At 42.4% G+C, this 24,583-nt stretch overlaps 1 protein-coding gene across 1 annotated transcript in view; it reads right to left on the bottom strand.

Moving 5' to 3' along the window:
* Nucleotides 1–16,587: 16,587 nt before the first annotated feature.
* Nucleotides 16,588–24,583, bottom strand: part of FERRY3 (FERRY endosomal RAB5 effector complex subunit 3) — a 107,486-nt gene continuing 99,490 nt past the window's right edge. Inside the window, exon 14 of the mRNA XM_082256109.1 lies at nucleotides 16,588–16,831. Coding sequence (XP_082112235.1) covers nucleotides 16,739–16,831 — 93 coding nt within the window. The 3' untranslated portion in view covers nucleotides 16,588–16,738. The remainder of the gene's footprint in view (nucleotides 16,832–24,583) is intronic.

Genomic DNA, 24,583 nt, shown 5'->3' with positions numbered 1-24,583 from the left:
TTAGTAAAATAGCTCAAGCTCTGTCAGATTGGATGGAGAGCGTCTGTGAACAGCAATTTTCAAGTCTTGCCACAGATTCTCAATTGGATTTTGTTCTGGACTTTGACTGGGCCATTCAAACACATGAATATGCTTTGATCTAAACCATTCTATTGTAGCTCTGGCTGTATGTTTAGGGTCACTGTCCTGTTGGAAGGTGAACCTCTGCCCCAGTCTCAAGTCTTTTGCAGACTCTAACAGGTTTTCTTCTAAGATTGCCCTGTATTTGGTTCCATCTATCTTCCCAACAACTCTGACCAGCTTCTCTGTCCCTGCTGAAGAAAAACATCCCCACAACATGATGCTGCCACCACCATGATTCATGGTGGGGATGTGTGTTCAGGGTGATGTGCAGTGTGAGTTTTCCACCACACATAGTGTTTTGATTTTAGGCTAAAAGGTTAAATTTTGGTCTCATCTGACCAGAGCACCTTCTTCCACATGTTTGCTGTGTCCCCCACATGGCTTCTTGCAAACTGCAAACTGGACTTCTTATGGCTTACTTTCAACAATTGAAAACAAAGGGAGATCCTCGCGCTTATGGGTATATCAAGTGCTAAATGTGAAATGTGAATAAATTAAAGCTGCTGCTGACAAATAAATTGCAGGTGCCTTTAAATTGAGAGTGTATACAAGTCAGCGCTGCTAAATAAACCTCTTAATACAATCAATCATCAAATCATACATAATAATTAAATAAATATCAATATAAAGTGCCCAGTGCAGTCCGTGCCAAATATGGTGTAATAGTATCCTCCTGGAAATAAATTAATGTCCTCCAAAATTCAGTGTAAACTGTTCATAAGTGCAACTGTGCCCAAAAAGTGCTTCTGTGCTCCAATCTGAAGAAAGTGCTTGTGCTCCCCCTCTGATTCCCTACTCACCGGAACAAAATGTAATCCAAGCCTGTATGACACAATGACTGTGCGGGGCTGCTATGCCCTATTCGGATGTTCCCAGAGCCTGTGTCCCAACTAATAGTTGTCCTGTGGACAGATTCTCCCTGAGCTGTGGATCTCTGCAGCTGCTCCAGAGTTCCCATGGGCCTCTTGGCTGCTTCTCCGATTAATACTCTGCTTGTCCGGCCTGTCAGTTTAGGTGGATGGCCATGTTTTGGTAAGTTTGCAGTTGTGCTATAATTTTTTCCATTTTCGGATGATGGATTGAACAGTGCTCCGTGAGATGTTCAAAGCTTGGGATATTTCTTTATAGCCTAACCCTGCTTTAACCACTTAAGCCCCGGAGGATTTGGATGCTCAAAGACCAGGCCCTATTTTGCGATTCGGCACTGCGTGATTTTAATGGACAATTGCGCGGTCGTGCGATGCTGTACCCAAATGAAATTGACGTCCTTTTTTTCCCACAAACAGAGCTTTATTTTGTTGGTATTTGATCACCTGTGGGATTTTTACTTTTTGCGCTATAAACAAAAAAAGAGCAGCAATTTTGAAAAAATAACAATATTTTTCACATTATTTTATATGAAATTGCCCAAAAAAAATGTAAAAATCAAAATTTTTTAACATTTTAGGCCAATTTGTTTTCTGCTACATATGTTTGGTAAAAAAAATTGCAATAAGCGTATTTTGATTGGTTTGCGCAAAAGTTATTGCATTTACTAACTAAGGGAAAGATTTTTGTCATTTTTATTGTTTTTTTTTAACTACTTTTTTGCGGGACTGCGACATTGCGGCGGACAGATCGGACCCCTGACTAACATTTTTGACACTTTTGGGGGTACCAGTGACATTACTACAGTAATCAGTGCTATACATATGCACTGTTACTGTAAACATGAAACTGTCAGGGAAGGGGTTAACTTTATTAGAGATGCAGGGGTTAAATGTGTCCCTAGGGGCATGCTTCTAACTGTAAAGGGGTGTGGCTTTTCATGTAACCACAGAGACATACGATCCTACATAGCAGGATCGTATGATCTCTGCAGGTACACCTGGGAAAATGACAGGCGGCTTTGTTTACATCAGCCGCCTGCCTTTCTCCCTCTCTAGCGAGAGATCGCGAGTGCTGCCGGTCACTCGCGCTGGAATGTCCGTGAACGAGCAGGGGCGGGAGCGCACCTCCGGCGGTGCACGCTCGCCCCCTGGAGGCTCGCAGGCGAGTGACGTAGTACTACGTCACTTTGCCTGTGCGGGGCTGACTGCCGCCGTAAATAGTCGTGCGGCGGTCGGCAAGTGGTTAAACTTCTTCACAACTTTATCCTTGGTGTGTTCCTTGGCCTCCTTGGTTCCTTTTATAAATACAGCTGTATTTATACTAAGAGTACATTACACACAGATTGACTTAGTATTTACTAATTAGGTGAGTTCTGAAGGCAATTGGTTCCACTAGATTTTAGTTAGGGGTATCAGAGTAAAGGGGGCTAAACACAAATGCACGCCACACTTTTCAGATATTTATTTTTAAATAAAATTTAAAAACCATTTATCATTTTTCTTCCACTCCACAATTATGTTCCACTTTGTGTTGGTCTATCAAATAAATCCCAATAATAATAAGTAATATTTACGTTTTTGGTTGTAACATTTTAAGGGGTATGAATACCTTTTCAAGGCACTCTAGGGAATGTTTTTTTCTCAACAAAAGTAGAGTTACTCTTTAAGGTTTTTTTCAATTAAACATTGAAAGTGGAACTCCCTTTAGAATGCTAGATACACAGCAAATATTTGTCATTTTTTTGTTCAGTCTGAATTTATCAGAAAAGGGGGTACAGAATGTAAAGAAGAGGGGTACAGATAATGTATCAAGTTGGCATATATTATTAGGAGAGAGAAATGCAAACAAAAAGGTCCCAAGTTTGTGGTCCAGAAAATAGTATGGTCGTATTTGATATTTTTTTTTAGCTGCTACTTGCTGGACTTGCTATATAGCTAGAAAGTGACATCACTTTTCAGAGTCTGCAGCTTCCTGCTCCACTTCACCCCTCCGGTTTGCACATTTGATAATGGATGGAGTGAAGGATGAATGAAGGACAATCATCACATGCTCTGTCATTCTGTAAGCTGATGGAACATCTTTCCAGCTGTCTTCCAGAGGCTGATGCTTGTTAGCATAACAGCAATGTACCAATGCTTGGCATAACTGAGAATATGATATGATATAGGATATGAGAGTTCTGATTTTTAAAACCTAAAGAGGAACTTCACCCCTGAAAAGTTCCCTCCTCCCATCCCTCCCCTGTGCCATATTCAAATATCACACTTGTGCAGATGTGCTGCAGCCCTCTGTGTAGATAGAAGTAGAGAACCGCACTCCAACTTGAAGGTGAAAATGAATAAAATATATTTATTGAAAATTCAAAAATCCATCATATACAAAAATATCAGTGACAGGGGACAGACATAGTTGACGCGTTTCACGAAGTTAGATTTGCTTAGTCAGTTAGTTATGACTAAGTGAATCTAACTTCCTGAAACGCGTCAACTATGTCTGTCCCCTGTCTCTGATATTTTTGTATATGATGGATTTTTGAATTTTCAATAAATATATTTTATTCATTTTCACCTTCAAGTCGGAGTGCGGTTCTCTACTTTTATCTACACAGCTGCCGGGATTGCGAATCCAACTAGCACCCAACTTGGATGTTTGGACATTACACACCTGAGTGGTTTTCTCCTTGTGTGTGCTTCAATGCATGTGCTGCAGCCCTCTGCCAGGTCCTGAAGACCTGATGTACTTCTCCAGAGGAAATCCCACGCATTTACATACATACCACTGATTTCTGGCATCTGGGACCTTGCAGAGACCTGTAAGGTGTGTTTTTGTGCAGCCATAGTGTAGGTCTCTGCCAGTTCCCAAAAACTTGGCAGAGAGTCTGTGCATATACAGATTCTTGCAGAACACAAGTGAAACACGTCGTACAACCCAGTAGGCAGCATGGGGATCAACACTTCATTCTTAGATAGGCAGAAGAAAGCAGGAAATGTTGGATGGCACCACAAAAAGGTAATAAACCTTTCCAAAAATAAGGAAACATTCTCTAATTTTGTTAGATTGCTTTATTTTTGATTATTTACTGTACTTGTCTCTCCTCCCTGGCAAAGCAGAAATGTCAGGCTAAGCTTCAGGGTGTAAGCTTCAGTGCAATTTTGGGCAAAAAGAAAAAGAATTCAAGCACATCTCTCTTATACTGGCACATTTCTTAAAGGTTTACCTCTTTTACCCTTTTGCTGCTGGGCCTTTTTATTCTATTCATTGTTTCACACACATGCTAAAATATATATTTTTGGTTCCGAGAGTACTTATAATCCCCCAAAACATATATTTTCCTGAAAGCTAAGAATCTGTAGAATATTGGGATTGAACTTGCAATTTTTATACACAGCTCAAAACAATTAAAGGAACACTTTGAAAACACATCAGATCTCAATGGGGAAAATCTCTTGCTGGATATCTAAACTGATATAGACTGGGTAATGTGTTAGGAACAAAAGGATGCCACATCTTTTGATAGAAATGAAAATGATCAAGCTAGAGGGCTGAATTTAAAGACACCTCGAAAAATCAAAGTGAAAAAATGATGCAGCAGGCTAATCCATTAGCCTGCAATTTAATTGCAGCAACTCAAAATGGTACTCAGTAGTTTGTATGGCCCCCACGTGCTTGTAGGCATGCCTGACAACGGAGGGTGTCCTGGGGTATTTCCTCCCAGATCTGGACCAGTGCATCACTGAGCTCCTAAACTCCACCTGGTGGCATCAGATGGAACAAAACATAATGTCCCAGAGGTGTTCTATTGGATTTAGGCCAGGCGAGCATGGGGGCCATTCAATGGTATCAATTCCTTTATCCTCCAGGAACTGGCTACATACTCTCGCCACGTGAGGCCGAGCTTTGTCGTGCACCAGGAGGAACCCAGGACCCACTGCACCAGCATAAGGTCTGACAATGGGTCTAAACATTTCATCCTAATACCTAATGGCAGTCAGGGTGCCATTGTCTAGCCAGTAGAGGTCTGTGCGTCCCTCCATGGATATGCCTCCCCAGACCATCATTGACCCACCACCAAACTGGTCATGCTGAACGATGTTATAGGCAGCATAACATTCTCCTCGGCTTCTCCAGACCCTTTCACATTTGTCGCATGTGCTCAGGGTGAACCTGCTCTCATCTGTGAAAAGCACAGGGCGCCAGTGACGGACCTGCCAATTCTGGTGTTCAATGGCAAACGCCAATCGAGCTCCATGGTATTGGGCAGCGAGCAAAGGGCCCACTAAAGGACATTGGGCCCTCGGGCCACCCTCATGAAGTCTGTTTCTGATTCTTTTGTCAGAGACATTCACACCAGTGGCCTGCTGAACATAATTTTGTAGAGCTCTGGCAGTGCTCATCCTGTTCCTCCTTGCACAAAGGAGCAGATAATGGTCCTGCTGATGGGTTAAAGGACCTTCTACGGCCCTGTCCAGCTCTCCTAGAATAACTGCCTGTCTCCTGGATTCTGCTCCATGCTCTTGAGACTGTGGTGGGAGACACAGCAAACCTTCTGGCAATGGCACGCATTGATGTGCCATCCTGGAGGAGTAGGAATGCTCGTGTAACCTCTATAGGGTCCAAATATCGCCTCATGCTACCGGTAGTGACACTGACCCTAGCCAAATGCAAAACTAGTAAAAAAACAGTCAGAAAAGATGAGTACCTATAAAACCATTCTGTTTTGGCAGTCGTCTCATTGTTACCCATCTATTGCCCCTGTTGTTAATTTCACTAACACCAATGCAGCTGAAACTGATTAACAACCCCCTCTGCTACTTAACTGACCACATCAACATCCCAGGAGTTTAATTGACTTGATGCTATACTCTGATTAAAAAGTGTTCCCTTATTTTTTTTTGAGCAGTGTATTTTGCACTATATTTGCACAACTGTTTATCATACCTTTATTTTCAGTGAAAAAAAAAAAACATTAACCGCTTGCTGTCAGGCCATTGTAAATAAACAGCTAGATGGCTCCTTCCTGAGGGCAGAAGGCTGGTTTTAAAATAGCCTCACCTTTGGGATGTGGTGAAATGGGAGATTCACTTCATGAATGTGCATTCAGACAAATCTGCAGCAACTGCATGTTACTTTCATGTCAACATGGACCAAAATCTCCAACACCTTGCTGAATTGATGCTAAGAAGAATTAAGGTAGTTCTGAAGGCAAACGAAGGTCCAACCCGGTACTAGCAAGGTTTACCAAATAAAGTGGCCAGTGAGTGTATATTTTATTTATATATATATATATATATATAAACCTCCCCAGCACTTTGCCTTCGCAAATTTGCATGGTTTTCTGTCATCTGACAAATGTGAACTGGAAGTGCTCAGAACAGAGCACTATTGGGTTCAGTGCATGGAGGAGAAATCAAGTAAATGATCTCTCCTCTGTGCTCTCCACTGGCCATTCTGATAGTTTTTTCTAGGCTGGCTTTTTGATAGGGACTGCAGTGAACTATGCCTATGCAATATGTGTCTGCATGGCGGATTTTATTGCCCACCAGGGGCTTATGTGACAATACGACAGCATAGGAACCATACATTGTTTTAAATTGATTTCGAACATGTTTTATGGGACTTGTTTTAGGTTTATGTAACAGAGGTTTTTCTTTTTTGTATATATACTCCAGAGCCTTTACTATTTATATTAGTTCACATTTTTTTTTTAAAGGTTTAAAATGGTTGTAAATCCTTACATATACTCAGTGAAGTGACTGGCCTGAGTTGATACACAACAATGAAACAAATCCTCCTACATAAGGTGTACCTGTTTATCTGAGGTCTTCTTTTCTCTACATCCATTCAAAGTCCAGAATTAATAAAGCTTGTCTGAGATGTCAGAAAACAGGGGGAAAGAGCTAAAATTAGACTCTGCAGACCTTAGTAAGGAGAGCTCTGAGAGCTAATTAGGCTACGTTCACATCTTGGCGTTGCTATTTACAGGTGTTTTTTCAGGCGTTTTAATGGGTGTCTTTTTCAGGCGTTTTGGTGCAGGCGTTTTTAGGTTGACAAGTGACCAATGGAAAAAAATAAAAATGCCTGTAATCTACCCAAAAAGAAGCTCATGCACTTTTTTGAGCGTTGGGCGTTTTGCTTAAAACATCAAAACGCTCAGATGTGAACAGGGGCTATTCAAATGAATAGGATTTGTCTTTTTGGGCGTTTTTTGAGCTGTTCTTAGAGCAGAAAAACTCCCCAAAAATGCCTACATGTGAACTTAGCCTTAGAGGGAAATGGACAAACCCCCTTTCACACGGCACACAGGATCAGAGCTGAGGACCTCAATCACAGGCTGTGTGCTGGAGATCCCTCCTCCTCACCTTTTTCCTCAGGAAAGCTTGTCTGAAGTAATTCATGCAGATAGCAGAGGAACAGGGCAGCAGACAAAATGACATTTAGGTGGTTGATTTAGTAAAGGCAAATAGACTGTGCACTTTGCAAAGTGCAGCTGTAATCTGCAAAAGCAGTTACTCCAAAGCTTAGTAATGAGCAGAAGCTCCATTGACTTCCATCATCCATTTTACGGTAAGTCAAAAATCCAATTTTCTCTTTCGTTCATTGACGGACACAGCTCCTGATCTTCTTAACCATTGGGACGTCCCAAAGCAGTGTTAAACATGAGGGATGGGAACAGCAAAAAATTCCCAAAGCTAAACAGTAGCCAACCAGGCAGCAAGAGCTGAACCAAAACAACTGGAGCCCACCTGAAGAAAACAATACACCCTCAAAGAGGACCAGATCCTCTAAACAGCAGCCTCCAAAACCTTGCGGCCAAAAGAAGCATCCGCAGATGCCAACACATTCATTTTACAGAACTTTGTGAAAGTGTGCACGGACAACCAGGAGGCCACCTTGCAAACCTGCATCACCGGTGCCAGATGATCGAAGGCCCAGGAGGCATTGAGCACCGAGATAGAGTGCGTCTTGACATGGAAAGGAGAAACCTGTTTCCTGATGTAATAGGCCTGAATCACCCTCTGTCTGATACATCTGGAAATGGTCGCAGAGGAAGTGGACAAACCTTTCCTAGGCCCATCCGTAAGCACACAGAGTGAGTCTGACTTCCTAAAAGACTCTGTAGCTGCCAGGTACACCCTAACTGCCCGAAGAACATCCAAGGCATTTTCCTTAAGATATTCTGACCTGGGACACAGGGAAGGCAACACAATGTTTTCATTCAAAAATAAATCAGAGACAAACTTTGGAAGGAACGACGGAAGGACAGGGGCGAAGAACCACCTTATCTCTGTGAATCGACAGGATAATGCCGCCAGTTCCGACACCCTGCATGCAGAGCTGATAGCCACCAAAAAAGCCATCTTCAGAGACAGGGTAAGCAAGGGAATCTTTCAAATTTTCTCAAAGGGAGGCTTCTGGAGGACTCAAAGCACCAAATTGAGATCCCAAGGCGGCAACGGAGACCACACTGGAGGACCCAAATGTCGAACACCCTGAAGGAAGGTGCATCAGGGAGTGTGGGGCCAAGGGATGTTGGAAGAAGACCGCCAAAGCCACCGGGCCCTTGATGGTACTCAAGGCCAATTTCTGTTCAAACCCTCATTGAAGGAAGGTCAAGATCTGAGCCACCGAGAAGGAACAAGGATGAACCCCAAGAGACTCACACCACGCAATGTACGTCTTCCACGTACAATGGTAGATCTTCCTAGAAGTAGATTTCCTAGCTTTTAACAGCATTGGAATCATTGAGTCAGATGAACCCCTATCCTTCAGCACCTGTTTTTTTAACAGCCAAGCCATCAAAGCCAGCAACTGTAAAGCAGAATGGAAGATTGGCCCTTGGACCGCAGATCCTCCCTGAGAGGAAGCTTCCAAGTAACTTCGGCGGCCAGCTGCACCAGATCAGCATACCAGGCCTGGCAGGGCCACCTCGGGGCCACTAAGATGACCAGAATCCCTTCTGCCTCGATACAGCATAGAAGTCTTGGCAGAAGCTTGAGAGGAGGGAAGGCGTAAATCAGACGATACTGACCCCACGGGGCCACAAGCACGTCTGTGGCGTCCGCTAGAGGATCCCGGGACTGTGCCACGAACCTCTGCAGCTTTCTGTTGAGCCGAAACGCCAACAGATCCCCTTCAGGGGTGCTCCACCAGGGACACAACTGATGAAACACCACTGAAAAAATTGCCAGGACCAGGGATCCCAGCAAGGAACTAGGTCCTTACTCCTGACTAGGCAGAAAAAAACTGAGTACCTATAGCAGAGAGAGGGAGTATACCCTCTGGGACTGCCTATTGGTGTAGCCAGACTTTTTTTTCTGCCTAGAGCTCTACTCCTGTAGGGGGCAGTATAACCCAATGGTTAAGAAGATCAGGAGCTGTACCCGTCAATGACTGAAAGAGAAATGTTTTTTACATTTTTCTTGCACGTGATTGGGTATTCTTTGCAAAGTGAAATTTTATCTCATTTACGAATCTCTGGAGCAACTGCTCTTGCAGAGTGCAAATGCACAATCTGTTTGCCTGTAGTAAATCAACCCCTTGGTGCCTTAGGGATATGTCTGAGGTTCCAACCACTTTAAAGTGGCATTAAACCCAAAACATAATATATTGCAGCTTACCAACCATTAGATATGGTGGCTGCATCAGTTTTCTTTTCTTTGGCTTTTCTCCCCCTCTGTTTTCACCTGATGATGTGGTCAGTAATACACCTCCTGTATTGAAGAAACACAACTCTGGATAAATGATCATTATCAGTGAGGGGGGAGAAGTGTTAAAAGTATTAGCAGGTTTAGATGCACTAACAAACTGAAGCCAAACTCCAGCTCACACTTTATAATCAGTTACTGCAAACATTTTTTTTCTTTTTGGGATAAAGGTTTTACATAAATAAAAAAACACGATCATTTTAATCGCCCCTGCCAGTGTTAAATGTCTCATCCGTGTAAACTGATAACTTCTGCTGGAGAGTTTGTGTTTTTGAAAAACAACAGACTTGCTTACTGGATCCCCATATGAAAATAGAAGAAAGAAAGCCTAAAAAAGGATACGAATGCAGCCATCACATCTAAGAATTGCTAAGCTGCAATATAATAAATGTTTGCTTTTGGGTTTAATACCGCTTTAAACCACATAAGTAAAGGCTGACTGTTGTAAGCACCTTTGGAAGTGTGATAGTATTGTATGGTTTGTTCTAAACCCAGTAACCTATTTTTTGGGAGCTCAGTCTGCATGTAAATGGAGGGAGAATTAAAAAAAATGAATTCAGATAATGTATACTACTATACTATAGGTATTACCACATACATTCACCAGAATGCAACACTTTTCACTTTAGGGGTCCTATAAATGAAAGCAATACCTTCCCCTAGCCATCTGGCCAGAGTGTCAATTATCAGCTCTGACTATGTCATCCTCCATTGGGGCCTCATGGTCTGACCCTGGGTTGATAGTTCTGTTCTGACAGGGTGAGTATACAACAAAATAACAGCACACACAGCTATCTATAAAAGTTAAGAGTGCTCTATAACAACAAATTAAATGTCAAGATTCAGATCCTTAAATATGTCTATTCGTGGCTGGTTCCCTTTAAATTGACTTGTCTTTTCATGTTTTCCTAAAAATAACATATTCCCTTGTCCGGTCCTTGAAGGAAATAAAGAAAATCCAGTAGCGCAAATCTATGTAATTATTATGTAGAAAATCATTTTGTGGTGAAGGCGTCCTCCTCCACAAGTCATCTTTCACACTCATGAAATAATTTCCTCCGTGGATGGGCTTCATCCTATAGCATCAGCGCTAGAAATATCCTGCAGGGGAGTGCGTCCAGCCACCGGTCACTAAAGCTATATATCACAGGCGGATATAAACGCCTTTGGTTTAAGGGACCGTTTTAGCATCCCATAATTCCTATTTACCCACATGTCACACAACCGAAAGATCCAGTCAATTCATGAAAATATCAATTTCCCTTCCCTAATTACATCTTCTACAAAGGGCAAAAATAGGATCCTGGAGATAGAGAGTAGAAGGGAAAAAAACATTGCTATTTATTTTATGTCATAATTCTTTCTATTGTTCTCTGATCATCCTATAAAACATTGGCTGCTGTGTTGTAATTTATACAGTAGGGAAAATAATTTATTGATCCCCTGCAGATTTTGTAACTTTGCCCACTTACAAAGAAATGAAGGGTCTATATTTTTATCACATATGTATTTTAAATGATAGAGAGACAGAATATCAACCAAAAATCCAGAAAAAAAAAAAAAACACGATACAAATGTTATAAATGGAGATGCAGTTCAGTGAGTAAAAAAAGTATTTGATTCACAAGCAAAACATGACTTAGTACTTGGTGGAGAAACCCTAGTTGGCCAGCACAGAGGTAAGACCTTTCTTGGAGGTGGTTACGAGGTTTGCACACATCTCAGGAGGGATTTTGGTCCACTCTTTACAGATCTTCTCTAATTTCTTAGGGTTTCTTGGCTGTCGCTTGGCAACTCAAAATTTCAGCTCCCTCCATAAATTTTCTATAGGATTAAGGTCTGGAGACTGGCTAGGTCACTCCATGACATTAATGTGCTGCTTCTTGAGCCACTCCTTTGTTGCCTTGGCAGCAGGTTTTGGGTCATTGTCATGCTGGAAGACCCATTTATGACCAATCTGCAGTGTTCTGGCTGAGGGAAGAAGGTTCTCATCCAAGATTTTACAATACATGGCCCTGTTCATTGGCCCCTCAATGCAGCATAGTCAACCTGTTCCTTTAGCAGAAAAAAAGCCCCAAAACATAATGTTTCCACCTCTGTGCTTGAGTGTAGGGATGGTGTCCTTAGAGTCATAGTCAGCATTTTTCATCCTCCAAACACGGCGAGTCAAGTAATACCAAAGAGTTAAATTTTGGTCTCATCTGACCACAGCACTGTCTCCCAATCCTTCTAGAAGCAAAACTAAGCTAACTGGCATTAACTCGGCTGTTTTTGGAGGAAGAAAAATTCTGACTATGACCCTAAGAACTCTCCCCCCCCCCCCATCCTAAAGCACCTTGTCCCCATGTTGATGGGGACAAGGGCCTCTTCCCAACAACCCTGGGCGATGGTTGTGGGGGTCTGCGGGCAGGGGGCTTATTGGAATCTGGAAGCCCCCCCAGATCTCGCCCCCCATGTGGATGAGTATGGAGTAAATTGTTACCCTACTCATTCATCAAGAAAAGTGTAAAAAATAAGGACAGGAGGCAGTTGCTGCAGGTGTCGTGGTTGACCATGGATTTACATTGGTGGGACATTGTTTTTTTATTTTTTATTAAAGGAATTGTCAAAAACTCATCCTATCTTTATTTTTGACACTTTTTTTTGGTGAATTAGTAGGAGTACAATATACCCCATACTCATTGACATAGGAAGGGGGCTGGGGGCCCCCTTGCTAAAGAGGGGGAGATTTTTGTAATATAGGAATTGTCAAAAACGCCTCCGTTCTTTATTTTTGACACTTTTTTTGGTGAATTAGTAGGAGTACAATATACCCCATACTCATTCACATAGGAAGGGGGCTGGGGGCCCCCTTGCTAAAGAGGACTTCCAGATTCCAATAAGTCCCCTGCCCGCAGAAACCCACAACCAATGCCCAGGGTTGTCGGGAAGGAGCTCTTGTCCCCATCAACATGGGGAAAAGGTGCTTTGAGGTGGGTGGGGGCTCTGCCCCCCCATGTTAAGGGCATGTGGTCTGGTATGGTTCAGGAGGAGGGGGCCTTACTCGTCCCACCCCTTTCCTGACCTGCCAGGCTGCATGCTCAGATAAGGGTCTGGTATGTATGTTGAGGAGGACCCAATGCCTTTCTTTCTAATTTTGGCATTGGGTTCCCCTAAAAGTCTATACCAGACCCAAAGAGCCTGGTATAGTTTGGGGGGTGGGGGGACCCCATGCTTTTTTTAAAAACTTTTTTTTTTTTTTTTATTTGACATTTAAATGTATTTTTTTTTTCTTTATAAGTGTCAGTTTTGCTGCAGCAGGTTCAATACATGGAACAGATGTACTACTTTACAGGCAGACTAACTTTCATATAAGCCTTCAAAAGTCATTTTTGATTTTTCAAGTTCGGGTCCCATAGACTTTAATAGGGTTCACGGTTCAGGTCTGAACTTTTGCGAATGTTTGAGAATTCTGGCACAAACCGAACGGGGGGAGGGGGAGTTCGGTCCAACTGTAATCACAACTAATTGCCGTTTAAAAAAATAAAATATTTTCTTTTGTCTTTTTCCTTCTTTTGTTACATCTCAATAGTGCTGATCTACTGCAGTCTCTTTGCAGCTATCTCCTGTCTACATGCAACCCAGCAATGGTTGCATGGCATTTGTCAGGGTGGGTTTCCTGACAGTGACAACAGTGGACCAAACCTGTGTAATATGTGTTGAAGCGGCCACCTGTTGTCTTCTTCAGAATCTTGTGTGTTAGGGTGACAAGGACAGAGTATGGGAACCCCATATCAGGAAGAGTCTGAACAAGGACCTTCATGGCAGGGTTAGCAGGTATTATACAGTATTTATAAAAGCTGCAGAATAAAAGACATTGAAAAATACTGTTAAAATTATATATTTATGTTAAAGCTTTTAGGAGATTTAATTGAGTTCACATATACGTGAAGAAGTCGTCCCACTTGGGTTTCAACTTTAATCGAAGTGTCCACTCAGGTACTGGCACTTTCACAATATGTCCATGCCTACAGGAGTGGGATTACAGGGGGATATCTGCATTATTTTTTTTTTTGTCCACTCTCAGGCTGAGCTGTATGCCAGATTAGGCTTCACTGTAGTCTACAGGGAGGTTCAGAAGCTGAATGTGCTGTCATGCAGGGGTGCCTGGATTACAAAACTGGCTGAACAGAATTACATTTCTCATTTACATTATGTAAACTTCCAGTACAAGAACACACATGCACTGTGTATTTAACTGTACCTCCTATGTTTGCATTTAAATTTATCATTTTACTGTTCTAGTAATAACGTGTATAACCACTCTTTCAGCCACGGAGTTCCGGCCTATTTTGCATATTTAGTAATTCCTGGAGTGCTCGCTATGCTGATCAACAATTGGGCATTTTCAATTTTTTTCAGGGGTCCCTTACCTTATTTTCAGGGCATTTTTGATTGTACTTTCTCCTTCTCACCCCCTGTGGCCGTGGACACTGACATCACTTCTGCCTTTGCATTGCATCCTGGGAGCAGTTTGTCATCACTCCCAGGAGGCTGGAATTGGGAAAAACTCCCAGAACACTCCCTGGAATCAGGAAGAAGGACACAGCAGATTACACTGCGGCTTCAGATGCCCACATCCAAGATGGCCGTGCTCAGACAGTGTTTTTAAAAGTACGATTTTGACTAAAATCCAATACTGTACACCTTGTAAGTATGAGAATAGTGGTTCTGTAAAGAGCGATGGATTAGTATTATAGGGGTATTTTTAGTTAAAAAAGGTATTTGAGGCCGGAACTCCGCTTTAAACCTGCACACTCTTCGAATCAGTTAGGATAAAGATAAAGCAATGGTATTAAGAAAACAGTCTACAAATGAAGCATTTTAATATTGCATATCACAGAAGAGTGTACATTTTTATTTACTGCAACAAAAAAATAATACAATTAGTTACGTCCTGCATAATTTCATTGCAGTGATATACAATATTGGTATTCCATTTCAGTGTTTACATGTTTATTTTATACAATCTTGTTCATAGCACAAAATACAGACAATGATCAAACGAAATATCAATATTTTCAGATATTTAGGTTCACATTTTGCAAGTTTTACATTTCATGTATTTATATGGGTTTAATATACCAGACAGTGCTTTAGGCAGTACATAGACTTATGTATAAGTTCCTGCACCAGAGCAGTGTTAATTTTGGCAGCAAATTTCAATTTAGTTTTAGTCTTAGTCTTAGGACTAAAATGGCATTTTAGTCCCATTTTAGTCTTCTGCAAGTGTTTTAGTTTTAGTCGTATTTAGTCGACTAAAACGTCCTACATTTTTTTAGTCGACTAAAACTCATTTTAGTCATCTATAAACGAATGGGTGTAGTTCAATTGTAATTTGTAATGCATTATTTAAGCATTTCTCTATAATTTCCAAACTCATTATATACTACTGCTGGTCCTGGAGTGAAAAATCTAATATGTTATTATTTATGGTATTAAGCTTTGAGCATGCACCAGTGTTAATTTTGGCAGCAAATTTCGATTTAGTTATAGTCTTTTGACTAAAATGCCATTTTAGTTTTAGTCATATTTTAGTCATCTGAATTGTTTTAGTTTTAGTCGTACTTTAGTCGACTAAAATTGTGTTAATTTAGTCGACGAAAACGTTTTAGTCGGTTTTAGTCGACAAAATTAACACTGCACCAGAGGAGCTAGAAATCTAATTTCCCTAGCTCACTCATATGTAAACAGACATACAGTAAACCCCCACTCTATCGCGGTTCAGTTTTTGTGGTCCCGGTATATTGCGGGTTTTTTTGTAATGTTATTTTACTATATAAATCATTAAAAATGAAATATTTTTGTGTTTTCCATAGTTCTTGCTATGTCTCTCAGTATCTTTTATGTGTTTAAATGAGTTTCTATTGTTTTAAAAGTGTGTTTAAAGACCTTAAAATGCTTTTACACGTACAGTGACAGTAAAAAAAAACATGCCTACAATGCATTTTAATAGGGTTTTTCTATTTCGCGGATTTTCACTTTTCGTGGCTGGGTCTGGAACATAACCCCCGCAATGGAGGGGGGTTTACTGTACATCATTCCTACTTTGGTTAGAACCTGATTAACCAATCTGTTTGGATCGTGGGAGGGGAAAACAGACCTCACACAGGGGCCCAGCATAAAAGTGAATATATTGGGGATGGGTTTTAGGGGGTTAAGTGTTGGGTTCAGTTTTATGGTTAAAGAGAAACTGGAAACTCTAGCCAAAATAGGGTAAGCAAAAGGCAACGGTCTACTGACCAGTACTGCCTGTGGTCTCCCTGCAGCTGATCATTCCCCATTATTGACTTGTCTTGGTAGATGCTGAGCTTTGCTTCCTCATTTCAGAGCCTCCAGCAAAGAGAACAGCGAGCAGCACAGTAGTGGCAACAGTGCCTTCATTTTCATAGTGCAGATACATGGCCATGAGGTTGTAGGCACAGGAGTACCTAGGCACCTTCATATACCAGGATGTGCGCTTCTATTTTTAAGGAGGAACTCTCCTTTTAAGTCCAGGAATTCAGGTACACATTAGGTTTTCAGAAAGTTCATGGGTAACGCAGTGAGGTTGAAGGTTATGAGTTAGAATCTAGCCAAGAGTTAGACTAAAGTGACTGTAAAGGTTCTGTTTTTTTGGTTGATAAATACCAAACATGTTATATTTACCTGCTCTGTGCAATGATTTTGCCAAAACAGCCCGATCCTCTTTTGGGGTCCCCTGCCAGTGCTGTCCACTCCTCCTGCCTGAGGGCTGGCTTCAGTCTTAAGATAAACTTAAGATTAGAGTTTGGTGGTTCAGGGAAGGCATTTCATTTTTTTTTCTCTGTGCCAAATACTACCAGGTTCCAGTTTCTTGGGGGTAATAATTCTACAACCTCGGTTGTCCATAAGGTGGCCAGTGTGCTGGAGCTTGCAAAGACAGAATCAGGATATCATTCTAGAATCTTCCACAATAAGGTTCAGTGATAATTCACATGTTGGAAAGAACATTGACAATCCAAAATGCAGCCTGGTTTGTCTCAGCGTTTTGAGGTTAAGGTGAGTGTTGAGGAGACACGGAAGATCTGCGGGAGCATATTGCTAAGCTGATAAAACATTTCCTCCGAGATATTCTGTAAAGATAAAGTAACATCATTCATGTGTTTATCAGGACGTATCAAGGTTTTTATCTGTCTGTGCCCCTGCTAGAAACATTCACTCTTTTTAGGCTGATGACTGCCACCAGGACAGGGATCTCTAAAATTTCACAGTTTTCACAATCTTCTAATGGGGGACACCTGTACTGGGGAAAAGAAGCATTTCTACTCACTTTAGAGAGATTTTCTTTTACTTCCTGTGGTGTCTCTAGGACAGGAATTGTGGTGAACTTCCATAACAGGAACACAAACAGTAGAAAATAAATTTTAAAAGATTCAGGCAGGATGTGCTGGATTCAAAAGCAATGGACGCTGACTAGGCAAATCTCAAAGCATACAAGGGCCATCAAAAGGTGCCCTGAAGGGATGTAAGGAAGTGTAGAAAAAGTGCTACACCAATGGTTTAAGGGACCAAAAAGGTAATTTATTATCTAAAAACCTCCATGAGTACAATCCAACATGTTTCGGGGGTTATAGCATACCCCTTTGAATGCCTACTGTCAGAAAGATTAAGCCAGCCCACATAGTTGGATTCCAACGTAGCAATTGCTCACATTTCAGGCATTGCAGCATGTGTATGCACCATCATTGTGAATAGTGTAGCCAAGTGGGCTATTTAAGGCTGGGAACTGAGACTCCAGTGCTATGTTCTGCACTCGCTCCAATCTAGCTTGTTCTAACTCTTCTATGGTTCTTCTTAATACCGGCTATTCTGGTACTTAAATGGCTTGCAAGTTGTTGACCCAGCCTGGCCCTAATTATCTTTCTGCCTACTGTATTGACATTGTTTTATCCAGCTGTTGCTTACAAAATTGTTCTCATCTTCTTCTCAAGGGGTAACCACATCATCTATGACAGGGGTGGGTAACCTACGGCCCCCAAAGCCATCTGATCAGGCCCTGCCATTGGGCTGCCTCTGGAGGGGAAGGGGAGGGTGGCGCGCCTCCCGATTACACACAGAGCGGGTTCCTCTGCTTACCCGGCGCAGCTGCTGTCATACAAACTCAAGTAAGTAGAAGAACCCTGCTCTGTGTGTAATCAGGAGGCGCTCTAATCCCCATGCGCTCTGCATTGATGGGGGGCACTAATCCCTCTGCATTGATGGGGGCGCTCATCCCTCTGCATTGGTGGGGGGCACTCATCCCTCTGCATTGGTGGGGGGCACTCATCCCTCTGCATTGAGGGGGGGCACTCATCCCTCTGCATTGAGGGGGGGCACTCATCCCTCTGCATTGAGGGGGGGCACTCATCCCTCTGCATTGAGGGGGGGCACTCATCCCTCTGCATTGAGGGGGGGGCACTCATCCCTCTGCATTGAGGGGGGGGCACTCATCCCTCTGCATTGAGGGGGGGGCACTCATCCCTCTGCATTGAGGGGGGGGGGCACTCATCCCTCTGCATTGATGGGGGGCACTCATCCCTCTGCATTGATGGGGGGCACTCATCCCTCTGCATTGATGGGGGGCACTCATCCCTCTGCATTGATGGGGGGCACTCATCCCTCTGCATTGATGGGGGGCACTCATCCCTCTGCATTGATGGGGGGCACTCATCCCTCTGCATTGATGGGGGGCACTCATCCCTCTGCATTGATGGGGGGCAAACCTGGAAAACCAGTTACCAGTAGCAACATCATCAATACCAGCTAACATCACACACCTCACCAAAGAGAAGCAGTTGCAGCCATCACATTAGGGGTGAGTTAATTAAATGTTTGACCAAATATAACAGGCACATTTTTAAGTTGATAATTTTGTACAGCCCCCGAATGATTTTAAAAATACCCAAATGGGCCTCAGCTGAAAAACGGTTCCCCACCCCTGATCTATGACCTCCCTCCAGCTACTTTATGGCAGTGCACTTGTTCCAGTTACATCATGACATCACCATCTACTGCCACTCATGCCACTTCTTTGTCCCTTTACTCTTTCCCACTACCCAGGGGAACCTGGACTGGGGCAGTAGGGGAGTCAGTCCCTATCATTTCAGGCTCCTCATAAAAGTTTGTAACACCGATGATGCCAAGACCTGGAAAATGCATTGGGGTTATCTTGGATGTTTCAAGACAACATGAAATTATCTTTTGCATTTCCAAACTATTGGTGTTGCACTTTTGCTTCTTTCCCTCCAACAGACCTGACGGTTTGAAATCCTTCCCTACTATCCAAAACTGGAAAAAAATCTTTTATCTTGGGTTCCAATTTCAAATGTTCTGTCTCAGCCATGAAGCAAGCAGTTATAGTGCTGACTACTTCAATGTCCAGATGACTTCTGATTAAAGAGAGGGGTTAACAATAATTATTGCAGGCTCCTCATATTTTCCTCCTCTGGCCTGTGAATGCAGACGGCCAACCATGTAAATACTTGTCATTGTTTCAGGCTGCTCGGAATGACACTTCCTGTTAATATAGATGATCTCACCAGAAAAAGAAATAAAGCCACATTCTGAGAGAGAAATTTCCTTTTCATCTTCGTCACAGTGTCGCCTGCTCGTGATTTAATGAGCGCTTTGGGAACATAAACGTCCGACAGCTCCCTCCAGCCAACTGCTCGGCACTCATACAGTCTAATTGTTTTTTAGATATCGAACAAATACTTATTGTATTTAAGGTTCTGCTTGCCTTTGAGAAAAGCAGCTGGGACGTGACACATCACAGTGCTTAACCTGGAATTCTAAAGGGAACCCAAAATCCAAAAATGTTTAAATATACATGTCAAATTGATGAGCTTAAAGTGGTTGTAAACCTCAGACATGACCTATTAACAAAGCATTTCCCTTTATAGCATGTACTTGTCTCCGTTAGAAGCACTAAATCTTATTTTCTGTCTGCTTCTTTGTTCGTCTGCTATCAGTTTGAATCACTTCTGACAAGTTTTCCTGACACCAGGAGAAAAATGGTGACAGGGGAGGGATCTCCAGCAGATTGACAGCCTCAGCTCTGTCACTGTGAGCAGTGTGAAGGGGGGTGTGTCTCTTCCCTCCAATCAGCTCTCCCTGAGCTCTGTAGAGTGTAATTTTAGCTTTCTGCCCCCTTTTTTTCTAAACTCTTAGGGCTCTTTCACACACTCCGTCCGCTGGACGGAGTCCGTTTTTCTCAGCGGGGGATCGAGCCGCCGATCCCCCGCTGAGCAGCAGGAGGACAGCTGTGTCTCCGCGCTGTGTGCGGAGACACAGCTGACAGTTCCCCATGCATCTCTATGGGGGAAATCGGATGTCAACGGACCGTCAGTCCGTTCTCACCCGATCCCATCCGATCCGATCCGCTGGACGGATGGAAAATAGGGTTTCCATCCGTCCAGATTTGACGGATCGGATCGGGTCGGATGTCAGCGGACATGTCTCCGCTGACATCCGATGCCCCATAGGAATGCATGGGGGGACCGTTCAGATCCGCCAAATAAACGGACAGGCGGATCTGAACGGTCCGCCTGTGTGAAAGGGGCCTTAGGCAAGCTTTAAAATTCTGTATTTTGAATGGCTGCAGAAAAGAGAATACTGCAGATAGACAGGCACAAGTTACATAGGAAAATTTGTTTCATCTCTTTGTATCACTTCACTGGGTATATGTAAGGGTTTACAACCACTTTAAAGTGTATAGAAACTGGATTTCTCTTATTTGTTCCCATTTTGTTTGGTAAATAGACCAGTGAAAGCATTAAGAGCCCATTCACACTAGGGCGACTTATGAGGCGACTTATGAGGCGACTTGTGTCGCCCCAGGTCACTTGACATAACAAAAGCAATGTTAATCAATCAGTGCCGTCTTAATTGGCACTACTGAAGTCGCTCCGACTTCAGAAAAGGGTCTTGTACTACTTTGAGGCGACCTGTGATCGGACTTGTCCCATATACTTCAATGGGAGTCGCCTCCTTATCTTAATTGAAGCGACTTGCGATCCGACTTGTGATCCGACTTTCCATAAAAATGGTATTGAACAAGAAAAAAAGCATTTTTCTTATAATTTTTATTAAAACATGAATAGGTCTTCTCTCCACCTTGCCGTTTTTCTTGCAGGCATTTATCGGGCATTTTTGGAGACAGGCATGACTTTTTTTGGATTAGTGTCTGGGGGGGTCTAAAAAGTGTACCTGTGAAGTTTCAGCTCTGTAGCATGTCCAGAACCCAAAAAAAATTCGCATTTTTCTTATAATTATTAATACAGCAGTGTGGTGGCTTCTGTACACCTTACCTTTTTTCTTGCAGGCATTTATCAGGCATTTTTGGAGGCAGGCATGACTTTTTTTGGATTTAGTGTCTGAGGGGTCTAAAAAGTGTCCCTGTGAAGTTTCAGCTCTGTAGCATGTCCAGAACCCACACTGAACCCACTGAACCCACACTGCTGTATTAATAATTATAAGAAAAATGCTTTTTTTTTCTGGTTCTGGACATGCTATAGAGATGAAACTTCACAGGGACACTTTTTTGACACCCCAGACACTAAATCCAAAAAAAGACATGCCTGCCTCCAGAGACGCCAAAAAAATGCCCGATAAATGCCAGCAATAAAAAATGCAAGGTGTAGAGAAGCCGCCACACTGCTGTATTAATAATTATAAGAAAAACGCTTTTTTTGGGGGGGGGGGGGGTCCTGGACATGCTACAGAGATGGAACTTCACAGGTACACTTTTTAGACCCCCCAGACACTAAATCCAAAAAAAGTCATGCCTGCCTCCAAAAATACCCGATAAATGCCTGCAAGAAAAAAGGCAAGGTGTACAGAATCTGCCACACTGCTGTATTAATAATTATAAGAAAAATGATATTTTTTTGGGGTTCTGGACATGCTACAGAGCTGAAACTTCACAGGTACACTTTTTAGACCCCCCAGACACTAATCCAAAAAAAGTCATGGCTGCCTCCAAAAATGCCCGATAAATGCCTGCAAGAAAAACGCCCAGGTGGAGAGAAGCCATATTCATGTGCTCATAAAAATAAGAAAAATGCTCTTTTTTTTCTGGTTCTGGACATGCTACAGAGATGAAACTTCACAGGTACACTTTTTAGACCCCCCCAGACATTAAAGACATGCCTGCCTCCAAAGACGCCCAAAAAATGCCCGATAAATGCCAGCAAAAAAAAAAAGGAAAGGGAAATTAGGTCACAACACATCATATTCTGATTGGCCAAATACAAAGTCCTACAAAGTCGTCTCACGTCAAGTCGCGCCGAAGTCGCGCTAGAAGTCACCCCTTATGAGGCGACTTTAGTGGTCGCAGCAGTGTGAACCGGCTCTTCATAATATATTTAAAAAAAAAACATTTCAACCAAACAACTGTCGATCCTACCATAAATCCTGTGAGCTGATAAGCTCCGTGCTGCACTTTTAAAAGTCAGCATTGTTCCTAGTTCCCTCTGTTGACTAGAGAACACCTACCTCCTATTATGTTAAAACACTAACCTGTCCCAAGGGTGGCAATGATGCTTCTCCATAGACACAGTGGGATTGATTTAATAAAGCAGGGGAGTGCAAAATCTGGTGCAGCTCTGCACAGAAACCAATCAGCTTCCAGTTTTTTGTTTTTATCAAAGCTTAATAGAAGCTGATTGACTACCATGCACAGCTGCACCAGAGTTTTAGTAAATCAATGCCAATGGACTGAGTGCACCCTAGTACAAGAAGTGTGCATTTTAGTTCATGGCTTAAAGCAGTAGTAAACCACAGCAACTTTTTTCTATTTCTTTTAAACCCTGCAAGGTAAAGGCATAATGTGCTAGTATGCATCACATACTAACACATTATGAAATACTTACCTTGGAATGAAGCCTCTCAGCGCCTTGCTGTCACCGCTGACAGGCCCTTCCATCTTCACACGGTCTTCCTTCCGGGTTCACGTCCTCCAGCCGTTTGACATCACTCGCACGCATGCGCGGGAGTCACAGACCACGACACAGAGCTCTGAAGGGACAACACAGGTATATCGTCCCTTCACAGCGCATGCAGGTACAAGTTTACAAAATGGGTTAACTGCCACTTTAACATACATATTATGATAACCACTATGCCCTTTCAGAGGTCTTGCATAGCAGTGATCTTTAAAAGCTTACTCCGACTACATCACCTGTGCATGCTCTCAAGAACGGGGATCTAGCTTCCCCTGCACTCTGTCTTGCGACAGGAAAGTCACATGATGTAACCTGTAGAAGACGCTAGATCCTGCCACTCATTATGGGTTGACTTGCTGAAAAATGGGTCCATGTGAGGTAGATCAGACAGGACACCTTGGAACCTTATTGGGACTTTTGCAGCCATGCACCACATTATTCTTTTTTCTCTAAACCAAAAGAAGCTTGTATAGCAGTAGGTATGGTCCAGCCTAAACCAGCATCTTCCACAATGTGTTCCCAAAGATGCCAACCACAAGTAAAAAAAAAGAAAATGTCTACAGCTGCAGAAAACAGTGAATAGTGTTCTCTCTTGCTCTGCCAAGTTAGCTCATTAAGCCCAACGTGCGGTTATATCTGTCACACAGATGTGCGGCTTCTGGAAGATCCAGCTCAACAACGGGGCCTGTGTGTAAGGCCAGGTAACAGGAGACACAAAGGCTGAATACAGGTGAATTTGACCCATTCACTAGAGACAGACAACGTGAGCATTGTTGGAACAAATGTGGGAATCTAGTTTCAGCTTTATTGTGGGTTATTCTTGCCACTGAACAAAAGGAAAGAATTCTAGAATTCCAAAGATAAAAGCCATGCAAGAGGAAGACTGAAGGAGAGGGAATCTATGGTCTATCTCAAAGCAATGCAAAAGGATTAGGATATCTAATAGAATCTTATGGTATCATATATTTGTATTTAAAGAAAGAAAACACATGGGAATCATCAGTTTCTAATTGGGGAAAAAATAGGGGGACAATGACTAATGGAATGAAGAGATGCATAGACATGTGTAGGACTATGCACCAACCTGCGTTTAGGTGTGGTCATTTTAGCTGCATTTAGATAAAATAGAGGTGCCACGTCCCATGTATTTGCAAATGTATGCAACAAAAGCACCCAATTTTTAATTTAAATGGTATAAATCTTTTAATAAGAATTTTTATACTGACAACTTGTATTGCTTAGAGCACTGCCTTGTCCATGTGCATCTTTCCCGTGTTAGCTATATAATGAATTGAGTGGCTGCCATTTTAACTTAGTTTGAGAGCTAGCAGGAAGCATGAGTTTTGCTGACTGCAGGGCTATAGGTCTGACTTAGCAATGGGCATTTAAGACCTCTGCAAAGAGGCCACTGCTTCCGCAAAGAGGGCAATGATCCTTCTCTGCAGCATGCTGCCAGGGGACATACTTTTCTAGTTCGAGGTGTGGCTGCTTTCAGAGAAAACCCACTGTAAGATATTGCACACTATGTTTTGATTAAACTTATAGATAGATATATATTATAGACAGATATAGATATTGTAGTGGTTTATTTCTGGAATGTTCTAGCGTGACATTGACAGAAATAAGGATTATGCCTTATTCTGAGGTATTGAATGAATGTATCGACAAGGGGCTCCAGGATCCTCCTGTATTGTATAATAATTAATATTTCAAGACATTGCCTATTGTATTTTGTATGCATATTTCCCTAAGTTGTTACCGTGCCTTATCCACGCTTGTTTTATTTACATAGTTAGTCTGGTTGAAAAAGACACAAGTCCATCTAGTTAAACCATTAAAAAAGGTTATTTGAATGATTGTAATTCTTTATGTTTTCATAAAACAATAAAAATTATTGGACAC

Source organism: Pelophylax lessonae, assembly GCF_965119305.1.
Source record: "Pelophylax lessonae genome assembly, chromosome: 4".
In the NCBI taxonomy this organism is placed as follows: Eukaryota; Metazoa; Chordata; class Amphibia; order Anura; family Ranidae; genus Pelophylax; species Pelophylax lessonae.
Note: the sequence above shows the minus strand (reverse complement) of the source record. Positions and strands in the feature narration are given on the sequence as shown.